Raw genomic sequence first — 12,828 nt, forward strand, 5'->3', positions numbered from 1 at the left:
TTTTTGGTGGTTCTTTTGCTAGATAGCTTACCTGTTTAACAGTATTATTTGCAGAGCCCTTAAGGAAAAGGTTTAATGAATACATGCAGTTAATCTTAAAACTCTCTGAAGAGCTGAATAAAAATACGATTGATTCTTTGTAAGAGTTCTGGTTTTAATTTTAAAGTTACCAGGTAAAACCTTACATGGGTGGAAATCAATCTGACTTAGTTGTATGCAATGTCTTATCTGAGAACATGGGAATAAATAAAAATAGGGCTTAAATTCTCCTGAAGGGGTACATGGGAAGTCGTTCTTGGACGGATTTTCCTACTACAACCTGAATGCAGAGAGTTGCATAAATGGAAGAAGGTGTGTATGAAATCTAAATAAGAACCTCAGGAAAAAAACCTCCAATGACTTTTCACAACTACCAGATGGGAAGGAGTGACATTGGATGTCATGAAATCAGCAGGGGCAATGATGAAAAATTTGTCTTTCCAAGGGAGCACTGGCATGCAGCAATGGTGTGTCCTATATTAAACGTTTATTTTATCGTGATCGTGCTCAGATTTATTACCAAGCAACAGCAATAAAGAATCTTACCACATTCCTGTAGTAGAGGACCTACTGGAGTGAGTCCAGAGGAGAACCATGAAGATGTTCAGAGGGCTGGAGCACCACTGGTAGGAGAGAGCAGGAGGTGTTCAGCCTGGAGGAGAGAAGGCTCCAGGGAGACCTTGGAGTTCAGCACTTTGCAGTACCTGAAGGATCTTCAAGAGAACTGGAGAAGGACTTTTGACAAGGCCATGGCATGATAGGACAAGGGGGGAATGGCTTTAAACTGAAAGAGAGTAGGTTCAGATTAGTTATAAGGAAGAGATTCTTTACTGTGAGGGTGGTGAGGCATTGAAACAGGTTGCTCAGAGAAGCTGTGGATGCCCCATCCCTGGAAGGGATCCTGTTCCAGTCCAGGTTGGATGGGATCTAGGGGAAGGCATCCCTGCCCATAACAGGGGAGTTGGAAGTAGATGATCTTTAGGGTTCCTTCCAACAAACCGTTCTATGATTTTAAAAACTGGTTAGTCTGCAGCTAAGTACCATTTCAGTCAGGATGATATATAGTAAGAATAAAGTTCTGAGTGCCATCTCTTAAGAAATGTTTGTTGACTTTGAGCTGTTTAAGGAGTTGAGATATAAATACTGGAGCAAATTATCTTTAAGGTCCTTTCCAAATCAAGCTGTTCTATGATTCCATTAATGGTCTGAAATGTGGGACACATCCCTGTAGCGTGTAAATTGTCGTGGCCACTAACCCCTCACGACGTCTAGCAGGAAACTACCTTGTCCTAAAACGAATCCTTGGCTATTGCGTGAGGTAACGCCGTGATGTGGGAGCTGGGTTTTCCCTAGATTTGCGAGCGGAGTGGGCCGGGGAATGCAGCCGCAGGGAGATGGCGAGAGGGCAGTGGCGCCCTCGGTGTGAGGAAAGCTGTGCCCAGGCCCTCACAGGGGCGCAGGACGCGCCCCTTTCCTCCGGTAACACCGACCAGGGCCCCGCACGAACAGCCCCGTCCCGGCTCCCCCGGCTGCGGCAGCGCCCGAGCGCGCCTGCGCTCCCCGCGGGAGGACGGGCCGCGCCTGCGCTGCCGCTGCCGCTGCAGCCGGGGCCGGAGCCGGGGCCATGTTCGGCGGGGCCGCCGCCCGCCTCAGCCATGTCCGGCGGGCCGCGCCGCCCGGGCTCAGCGGAGCCGGGCGGGCTGCGCAGGTGGGAGCGGCCGCGGGGGGACGGGGAGCGGGGCGGGCATCGCCCTGCTGGGCGGGCGGGGGTGCCGCGCTGCCTGTCCCAGGGCGGCTCCAGGGCAGCTGCTGGCTATGCAGCCGTGGCAGCCCGTGCTCCTCCGCCAGACGGCCCCTTCTCCTGCGGCCTCGGCCCCTTGCAGGAGCTCCTTCGGCCTCCTCTGCCCGTGGCGAGTGAGGGACCAGCTGCCCGGGCAGGCGAGGCACCCCAGCCCGGCTGGGAGCACTGCGGCTTGGCTTCAGGCTGGAGTGGGCGGGCGGTGCAAAGCAAATACCGGAATGTTTTTAAAAGGCATAGTTTTCGGTTGTCATTTCCCCTTACGTTTTCAAACAGTGTCGTACTTACGACATGTGTTGTAATGTAGCTAAGTTGGTGTGCTTTTTAAAAATTTTTCTTTCAAGTCATTAAATCGAGTAATTGCTGAAGGTGGTCAGAGAAGGGTTTTATCCATTCACTGTCTTGGCGAAAAGCGAGCGGGTTTGGAAGCGTCCTTCTGCCTGGGTCTGTGATTCGGAGGGAGCTGTTTGTGCTGTGTGTTGTTGGTAACTTCGAGCCTCTGGGAGCAGGAAACTCCCAAAGCCAGGCAGGGTGGAGGAGGAAGGGAAAGAAAATATGAGTGCTTAACTCAGGAGTAAAATATGAAAAATCCTTCCTTCCCTCTCCCTTGTTTAGTTACGCGCAGAGAGCTGGCACGTACAGAGCAGTGTGTTTGCTGTTGCACACACAGAAACACCGTGTATTTACAGTGCAGAGGCTGCAGTACCAGGTCGCTCTCTCAAGCAGGTGTGGTGGGGGATCTGCAGGTGTGGTCCTCAGCCCAGAAGCCAGGTCTGGTGTTAGCAGATGCTGCGATTGTGTTTTGTTTAGTAACCTGTCATTTAACATGTCAAAGCCGCCAGAATCAGGAGGAAAATGTAGAGAACTCAACCCTTAAGCAATCCCTGGCTGACCCACCAGCGTGTTGCAAGCACTACAGTCAGATCCCAGGCTTCCTTGTGAGGGCTCTGCAGCCATGTCTGGTCAAGAATTTCCTGGGTAAAAGTGTTTCCACATAAACATTTGACCTACTTCTCCTTAGCCATTGCATTGAAGTGTAGTTCCTGAATTTGGCTTTTCTATGCATTTACTACGGGATGGGGCAGTAAATAAATGTCAGGTAGTGCACTGCTGCTGGAGGATGGTCTGTGGATGTTGGCACATGTCCACAGGTCTATAAATACTGGTGACAGTCCTCAATTAGGTTTTTTCTCCTACCATTTTGTCTGCAAATAGAGTATATGTTTGGTTGTTTAAATAATAATGGTTTATTTGAAAATGTTGATGTCTTAATTGCATTAATCAAAGACATTTTCTCAGCAATTGCACTGTCGTAACATCTTTGTTAAGTAAATGTTTCCTGAATAAGTTGAGGTAAATCACATATCTGTATGCCAAATCAGATTGTCCATATTTGTTTTTTATGGGCAATGTTCAGTGACTACCAGTGACTTGATTTCAGATGAAAATTCTTGTTTTCTAGTTCTGTGCAGCATCCACACTGCTGGCATCAAGAACAGGAATATAGAAGCTGGAAGCATTCAGATTCTTTGGTGCTTGAGGAATATCAGTGTGGCCATTCAGGCCATTGGCTGGACAGGTGAGGAATAAATGTGAATTTTCTTTACGTCTCCACTTTGCTACACTCTTCTTTAGGAGTCCAAGAAAAGCTTGGACATACTTAGGTTGAGTGTTTTCTTATAACAGAGTAGCACAGAGTTAGGAGATGATACCTGCATCGTCCCTGAAGAAGACCACCCAGTTTGTCTAATTGAAATACATGCCATGGTATTAGCAAGTATTCCAAATGAAAGGGAGAAATGCTATTTAGTGAAGCAGTAGGTTAAGCCCTTTATTGCTGAAGGCTTCAATATTAGTATAAAATTCCCAATGAAGCCATATGCTGTTATTTTCATACTTTGCTTATGCATCTTTATGTGTAAGTGTGGGCAGGCCATCTTTGTTCACTTCACAGTGCACTTGGTATATTCAGTTCTACTGCAGTTTTTAGTGAGCACCTTTTTTTTTCCCTACGGTTATTGAGGAAAATTTGAGATGAGATAGAATTTTATACATAGGTAATTCTAGGAATATTTTTCTTGGCTTTTGGATATTCTAGACTGAAGACCTACGGTGGAGGAAGTGGTTGAGACTTGTATCTTACAGTCTGATAGCAGGGGTGGAAAGTGGTGAGTGCTGAGATATGTGCAGAAAACTGAACAGAATATAACAGGAAATATTTTACTGAGGGTACATGAAAATATTTTTTTATGTAATTCATACATTTCTGAATATTACGCTGTATGAAGGTGATTTTAATTTTTGATGGCATGTTTAATATTGTTTCATTAATAAATTAATCTTTTTAATACCTTAGGAAAGGCCTTGTGTTCAGGAGTGTTTTCTGTGTCTTTGATGTGGTCATAAAAAATACTAACGGTATGGCATGAGTGTGAGACTTAAGTGGATGTGCCAGCAGTGTTCTGTGTTTCTCTTTTGCTGAGTGGATATGTTCCTTTTCAGTGTGGAATCTTTGTCCTGTGTTAAAATGATGTTGTCAGCACGGATGGTAATTTCATCTGTTGATGTGAAACCATTTAGGGAAAGTAAGACTATCAGCTAAATCTGCTTCTGTATTACTTACATCACTTGTTAAATGTTGAGGCATTAAAATTGACAGAAGAGGGCAGGCTGAAGGTGACTTAGAACTGAAACAGAGGAGCATGCTTGTGGTTTTACAGTTGTGGAGTGGTTTTGTCCACTATTGATGTTTCTGTTCATTAACTGTGTTACAAGCAGCAAACATTCATGATGAATTCCCATTATTTTCTTTAAGCTCTACAGAACCAGAACATTCTAGGCCTCTTTCCAGTTGCCCCAACTGGGAAGGTAGAATTGAAGAAGGCAAAACAATGAGGACATCAAATAAAAAAATCACAAAGTAGGTATTGAACTATTACCGCTTATTGTTGCATTGGTTTTAGCAATAACCATCTGATGATCTCTGACTACTTTACATGCATTAATGAATATTTGAAACACAGGCTGTTTCATATCAAGCCTGAAGGAAGCCTTAAGGAGGGAGTAGCACTGAGAAGTTTTATCTCAAAAGCTACTCGTGTGATTATTTGAGGTTCAGATTTGATTAGCACAGCTTTCACTTCTGTGAACTAGTGAGTTCAGAGTGGTGCTCACTGTCTATCAGGAAGAATACAGGCAGTTCTAGAATATGTTTATGTAACTTGTAAAACTATTAAGGTTTTTTTCAACTTAATTCTTACTTTTATTTTCAAGTTCTGTTGCAAGTGACTCTGCTAATCCAGCTGAATGGGAAACTGATGAAGTGGTCCTGAGGAGAAGACAAAAACAGATCAATTTTGGAAAGAATACCCTTGCATATGACAGATACCTTAAAGAAGTTCCAAAGTAAGTTGCACTGTGTTGCAGCTTTCCAAATGAACTCTTACTTGTTCCTGGTGTGTGTGTGTGTAAAACAGCACACTGCCTTAGTTCTCTTCAAATTCTTCCTCTGGTTTTTATTGCTGAGTGTGACATTATATGGTGCACAGTATCTCTGGGTAATTTGAGTCAGCTGTCCCAGCAGTTTTCCCTCTCAACTTAGAGTTCACCGTAAACTTAGTGTCTGTGGGATGGGGCAGGGCTGAATGGGGAAAGGAGAAGGCCTTGAAGCTGTGTGAGCACGAAGGTAACTCCATCCCAGCCAGACTGGGTACAATACTAAATAAAAGAAGCTGCACTTGACTCAGGAGAAATAAAGTTGAAGGAGCTGGAGGTTGGGATATTATTGAAGGAGTATGAGTTATGCTTCTGTTTTGTGTCTGTTCATGGGCAGTAGGGATCTGCTTTTGGCAGCTGTCAGAGAGCTGGACTGGATGAGCTTCCAGTCTGACTCAGCACATGATGGTTAGTTGTTGCTTTTATGATCTGTTTTTGGTAATGTCTTATACACATCTCAATTAAGTGTTTAAAAATATGAACTTTATTTATTAGACCACTGATGCCTGTGTGATCTGATGAGCTGAGGATTCTTTTTAAGGGGAAAAACCTCCATGTTCTGAAATAATAAATCTTACTGTGTATTTACAGGGACCAGCGAATTCCAGGAGTTCACCCTAGAACTCCCAACAAGTTCAAGAAGTACAGCCGTAGGTCCTGGGACCAGCAGATCAGGCTGTGGAAGATAGCACTGCATGCCTGGGATCCTCCTGCTGAAGAAACCTGGGATCTGCAGCCAGTGTGTGTATATGGGTGAATTAAGTCAGGGCTTAAGGAATTTAAGGAGGGCTCTGTAGTTCCTTTAGAGCATTCCTGACTGGGAGAAAAAAGATCAGACTCAGAAATGGGAGTCTCCTTGAATGCTTTGTTTTGCATTTGAATTCTGTTAGTCTTCAAGATACTCCCATTATTTAGTCTTAAGATCATCTGCAGTCAGGCATTTATGGGGAGGAAGGCATTTGGTCTGCCTGCAGAATGCATTCCTCCCCTTTGTCTTTACACTGGTGGGCATAAGTTAACATTACTTTTCTAGAAAGCGAGAGGCATAAGCACAAATTTGGTGATTACTGTTCCTTGACTTTGATAACCTTTCCTTCTTTCCTTTTCCTGATGTCATGGAACCATGTGTCTCCTACAGTAACAATATGTTAGAGGATTTGAGACGTTTAAAGTGAGAGAGAGATTTCTGTGCTCTCTTCAGGAGAGTGTCAGGTGCATTCAAGATGGAAATATTTTTATCTTTTCACAACTTTGAATTTCTGTAACAAGGCTAGCTCTGCTAATTGATGCCACCTCATACTTTACACGATTTGGACTAGTTAATTGGGAGGAAAAGAGTGAATGGAGTTCTTGTAGCTTTGTAACTGCACTGTGTAGTTTTTCCTGTGTTGTAATTAACCTGTGGTAGAAGTTGCAGTTTTTACACCATTTGAGTGTCATATGAGATGAACTGTTAATTATTACTTCAGTTTAACTGTTTTCTAGTTGGAGCAGTAAGCCAGATGGGTAGTTTTTTAAAGCTTTTTTTTTTCCCTCCTGTTTTTAGTAGTACAGAACCTTCAGGTAGTTCCCAGGAGCGGTTCTGCAAAGATGAGGATGCTTCTGGCTCCTTTGTGTTTGATGAAAAGCAGAAGAGAAATGAATGTGAAGATGAATGCAGACAGACTGACTTCATACCTGAGAGGTATGAGAGAAAACTTCTGTGCTTAACTTAGGGAAATAATTCAGTACGTGTCAGTTTTTTGTAGGAAATGTTTAATGTGGATGAGTAGTTAATGCACAGCTCTGGAGTTTGGCACTTTTGCTGTTGAATGTAATCCATCAATGGTACAGAGCATTGAATGTGGAAAAATTACCAGCATTGCAGAATTACATGATTTAACAGAAGGAAAGGCAGTATTTTTTCAGCTTCTTAGAGTACTGAGGTTTCTTTAGTCATTGCTGGAATGTTCTGAAAGTAGGGGAGCTTTTTCAGAAGCAGGAGTCCCCTTCCTTAATAGCATCTTGCCTGTCTGAAGAACAGCAGGGAGGCTGACTGTGAAGTACCTTGTGCACTTCCCTGTTTACTGAAATCCTTTGTCCTGGGGGGATATGTGTGGAGCTCAAAATGGTTCTGCTTCCAAACTGTGAGCCATTTGCTCCATGTTCCTCTGTGTGACTGAAGAATCATACCTCAAAAGAAAACTTCCTTTGTAGCATATGCTATTATTTAGCAGAACTCTGATAAACATTTAGACATAGATAAAAAAATGTTATGTGTGTAAAATCTGTGTTGTATTTTTGTAGTTCCTGTTCTCCTGATTCTTCTCCAGTATGGAAACGCAGAAAAAGAAACAGTTCTGACTCCTCTGTGGTTTCAGAGAGCAAAAACCATTATCTGCAGATGTACCACACACTGGAAAGGTATGAAATTATTCTCCATATGGGAATTCATTGATATTACGAACTAACTTTTGGAATATGACTGGTACTTTCCCCTCCATTTGTTAACAGCTTTAATTTCATCTAAAAATGTGTGCAATTTAATGAGGAATGGAAATCATGTCAGAATAATTGTGCTGTATGATAGCAATTATTTACAGTGGTCCATTGCAAGTGTCAGAAGACACAACACAGGGGTTTTTGTGTGTAGATTTAAGCAACACGAAGGGTTTTGGCAGTTTAGTAGACATTTCACACTAACCTTAGTAAAAAATGTTTATACAGGTGTGGTTTTGTGGTTTTTTTCTGTCCACTTAGCCCCCTTAAGAGGAGCTCTGTTACCCACGTGCATGGATTCAGACCTTTTCATTTTCTTTCCAGCCTTACTGACTCGGGACATCAGGAGGCTTTTTCAAAGTGCTCAGAGTGGGAAGCCTTAGGTGAAAAAGATGAAGTAGTGACAGTACAACAAAGTATAGGAATAACAAGGTAAATACCCCAGTGATCATGATGTTATTTCTGTTTATTGCTTATCCTGTAAAGGTGTCCCTTTTCCCTTTTCCCTTTTCCCTTTTCCCTTTTCCCTTTTCCCTTTTCCCTTTTCCCTTTTCCCTTTTCCCTTTTCCCTTTTCCCTTTTCCCTTTTCCCTTTTCCCTTTTCCCTTTTCCCTTTTCCCTTTTCCCTTTTCCCTTTTCCCTTTTCCCTTTTCCCTTTTCCCTTTTCCCTTTTCCCTTCTTTTTTCTTTCCCTTTTTACATTTCCTCCAGCACATGGTATGTTTGGTTGTTACTTCTCTTCTTTGAGCTTACTCAGCTTTTTCCACTCTGACTTTCCCATCTGTTGCTTTCTGCTCTCTGCCATCCCAGATAGTGCTGGAAAATGATGAGCCCCTTTCACACTCTGTCTTGTGGAAAGAATTGGAAGTTTGCCTCTCATTTCCTCAGCCTTTAAGAGCTGGAAGCTTGCTCTCTGTCTCCCTAGAGATTAAGTTGTTTTGTAGTGACAACAATGATAGTTTTTTGTTTTTATGCAGTGACCCAATTCCAGCCAGTTGTTCTTCAGGATGGAACAATCCAAAACAGAGGAAATCCAGCTTCTTTCTGCCTGACAGCAAGACTTGCAGAGATGCAGACTGCAGGCTGGAGAGGTATGAAATGCAGCTCATCAATTGGGGTTTGAGGGTATTTTTTAATTAATTTTATAATTATAAATTATATTATTCTTCCTGTAATTCAATCCAAGCTTTTATTATAAACACTGACTTTTTTTTTTTTTTTTTGCTATTCTTCTTAGGGATGTTTTGGTCAATATTTATATGTTGTGTGGTAAAATTCTGTCCTTATGTTCTTTATGTTCTCATGTTATAGTCTGTGTTAATGGATTGTAGCTATTTGATATTTAAAAGTTACCATAATAAAGGCACTTAGTCTTTGGGTTTGGTTTTTTTTATTTGTAGGCTTAAACTTTGTAGCAGTTTATTGGAAGGACATCAGTCAGAATACCCTGACAGAGGATGGGGAAGTGCAAATGCTGAAGATACAATATTGAGGAAAAAAATCTAAATACCAAAGTGAGTTTGTGCTGACTACTTACGTGACCTGTTCTGTTTCAGTAGCTCATCCACAGTATCATTCTACAGAATCCAACTGTTCAGTTCAGGCAGATCAGTTTCTTTTTTATTCCTTTATTTTATTAGTGTTTTATCCCATCCTCTTGCACTTAATACAGCCCCTTAATTAAAAGATCTAATGCTTCAGACTTAGGAAATTGAAATTGTTACCTGTCCGCTAAAAGATGTGTTTTTATCACTCAAAAAATGCCAGTTTTTTCAATTATTTCAGTAGCACCTTTTCTGCCTCTTAATGTTTTTGTGATGAAGTCACAACTTGGCATTTGCAGCAGTAGATTTTAATGAAAATTTTCTCTTGGACTGTAGATTCTTGTGGTGCATTAATAGGATGGATGGCAATCAACAGGTTTTATTAGCAGGTAGTCTTTTGTGTAATTAGATTGCCTTTGAACTACATTTGATGCAGGCTCTGAAACATGGACTAGGATATAAATGTCTGTTAAACAGTGATCTTTGACTATTTTGCATAATAAAACTCATTTAGAATATGGCCAAAATTAGTTTTACACTTAGATTTTGGATTATAGCAATATGAGGAAAAGGCAGCTAGAGCTTTTAAAAAACTATGCTGATGGCATTTTTATTTTGACTTTATTGATTTTTATGTTAAATTCTTTGAGCATGAATAAGATTTAACATGCATTCACTTCCCTAAAGTGCTAATTCAATATTTGAAAATATCTAGTCTTTCTTTGTATATAGAAGTATTGAAGAAGGAATTTCTCCTGTGACAGAAAAAAGACTTGAAGAATAGGAATGTAGTCTGAGACCAGCAGATCAAGTCTTGGAAAACTGGTGCTGTCATGTAGGATCTGCACTGAAAGAGGAAGATTTACAGTCAGCAGACGTGCAATCAACATAAGGTGAAATTATTCAGGTAAAAGAAGCATCTCTACGTCACAGTTAAGAGCCTTTCTGGTTTCCACATAGTTGATGCTTAGTGTTTTTTCAGTGGTCTTTGTTGTAAATAAGGCTGTATTAAGGAGTGTATATACTCAGTGGGTTTGTAAATATTTGTTAGATGTAAGATGTACGAAGTGAATTAAATACCTTCTCTGTGGAGCAACACACTGGTTTTCTGGGATGGAAAGATCAGTATTTAGAGCAACATTGCCTTTAACCTTGGCTTTTAGGTGTGATGAGCTCTAACTCTCAAGTGTCAGGAACTTTATCTGTGGAAGTTTAATCTTGCTTGAAAACCAGACAGTGGGTTACATGATAGAATTCCACACTACCTTCCCTTGCTAAAAGAAAATTTGTCATAATCAGAAATAAATATGAATGTATCTGGTTGCTTTGTGGGGACAAACCTTAGTCAATAGGATATTTTTAAGATATGGCAGAAATTCATTAATTGAGATAAAAGTCTATTTTATGAATTAATGACATTTAGATGAAAATTGTGTGAGTGGTTGAGAAAAATAGGCTCAGCTGCTTCCTTTTCTTCTTGACAAATACTTTAGGAATGTAGGGTATCTAGTACTGTATTTTCTCAGTAATTTATGTGTTCAAAATGTTCATACTAGCTGTAACACTTTCTTTGGTATGGACAATATGGGTTTCCCCTTTATACTGTGCTATAAGTTCACCATATGCAGTGCTCTCTTCCATTTACTGCTACTGTAATGCTACAGCTTAAAAGAGGAAATGTTTTGCTGTTAATGCCTGGATATAGCACATTTATAAAATGCTGTTACCTGCTTTTTTGTTTAGGTTTCTCCAGATCTTTATAAGGATAGATTGTTTCCTGCAAGCTGTACCTCAAGTGTAAAACTTCAGATTTCATGAAGCCTGCGCTGCAATGACAATGGATGTTCCTTAAAGCTTTTGTGAGGACATTTCTGCTATGCCTGCATTGGCAGGTGACATGTGCATTATATTGCAAAGCTGCTTCAGGTGATGGATTCTGGCATTCCCTCTGGAGATCTTGTTCCTCAGAGTGTGCTGATGTTTCACCAGGAAATTGGTGAATTGACTCGACTCCAGCATCGAGTCAAACTGAAGAATGCCACCCCTCAAACCAAGGAACCCTCTCTGCTCCACTGGACCAGAATTGCACATCCAGCCCGAGGAACTCCTTAAAGGAATGTAGATAATTTCAGCGTTCCTCCAGTCATTAAAGACAAGCTGTTAATAACTTTTGGATTGGGCAATCACCCATTTGGCCTATTTATTGTTCTCTGAGATGAATTAAGCTGGCATTTGCCTAAGCCAGGTGAGAGAAGAGAAAGGAAAGGTAGATGGTTTATCAAAATCAGATCCTTTTCTTGAAGGGGCTCAGTGACTTTTAGAACAGCAGCCAGCTTAAATACCTGGATTTTGCTTTTATGTGTGTTGCAGCCTGACCCAAAGAGCCAGTCTACTGTTAAAGAGTGGGAGAAGATGTATTCAGTGCCTGTTGTTCCTACAACTATTGGGGATGAATAGCAGTATTTGCAGGTGTGGAGCTGCTCTTGTCCAGGCTAAGGAATTGTGATGATGTTGGCATAAGCTCTCCTTTGTTTTACTCTGCCAGCACTGTGTGCAGAAGTTTGAAGTGAGAGCTGTGGCTACAGTAGTTTATACTAAATTCATGTGCCAGTTGCAAGAATTTTACAGTCCTTGTGTAGCATGTACTGGGATACCAATGTCTGCTGGAGCTGGGAGTTGTCTCTACAGGGTTTGGTTTTGCTTTTCACCACAGCCTTCTGTGAGGCTGGAAGTACCCAGGGCCAAGAGCCCTTTGTGCTGCTGATTTGGAAATAAGCTGCTTCCCCAGGAGCTACTCCCACTCCCAAAATGTTATGTCCAGGCATGCTCAGGCATTTTTCCCAACACAAGGGTGTATCAGTCACACACCACAGAGCACAGAGTGTGTGTGTGTGTGTGTGCACAAGGGAACATCTGTACAGCACTTTTCTAAGAAGTAATATTTAGAACCTTGTTGTTCCAGTGTGCATGCTTCCATGTGATTTATGGTGATTGTAAATAAAGGAATGTGTTACATTTTTGGCATTTGCCTTTATGCAGAAGAATTAAAAACTTTAACTTTAAAAATCCTTGTTAGTCTGCTTTTGGGGTTGTGTTATCAGTTTGATTGTAAAAGGAATATGTGGGCCCAGTAGTCCTTTTTTGTTTGTTTTAGGGTGTTCTGTTTGTTTTGGATGATTTGCTTTTTTAGCCCTTGCTAAAAGGGGAAAGGAGGAGTCTTCAGAGATGAAAATTAGACTCTTGAAGGGATTCAATTCTGGTTGTGTCCAGCCCCTCATTTTGTGCTTAGGGCATGGTAACTTAGTGGAATGCAGCAGCTGGAGTCCCAGCACCCATTCTGCCATGGAAAGGTGTCCTGCTGGAGAAGATGGAACTGCGAGTAATAGGTGAGAGTAATAGGCTGTCAAGAAATATTTAAACTCATCTTATGTATTTCATGAGTATTAAGAGCCTTTAAGCTTTTGCCTGAGATAGAC

General features: G+C 41.4%; 1 protein-coding gene across 1 annotated transcript; it reads left to right on the forward strand.

Moving 5' to 3' along the window:
- Positions 1-1,433: 1,433 nt before the first annotated feature.
- On the forward strand, positions 1,434-12,396 carry LOC309573240 (uncharacterized protein; the record flags this gene model as incomplete). The annotated part of the gene is made up of 12 exons (XM_082282003.1): positions 1,434-1,747; positions 3,300-3,416; positions 4,653-4,757; positions 5,111-5,242; positions 5,924-6,073; positions 6,879-7,016; positions 7,619-7,735; positions 8,135-8,242; positions 8,786-8,899; positions 9,209-9,322; positions 10,068-10,259; positions 11,096-12,396. 10 exons carry the CDS (start codon positions 1,434-1,436, stop codon positions 9,312-9,314), a joined length of 1,401 nt encoding a protein of 466 aa, XP_082138129.1. The 3' UTR covers positions 9,315-9,322; positions 10,068-10,259; positions 11,096-12,396.
- Positions 12,397-12,828: the final 432 nt, after the last annotated feature.

The sequence above is a fragment of the Coloeus monedula genome (assembly GCF_965178545.1).
Source record: "Coloeus monedula genome assembly, chromosome: 5".
Classification (NCBI taxonomy): Eukaryota; Metazoa; Chordata; class Aves; order Passeriformes; family Corvidae; genus Coloeus; species Coloeus monedula.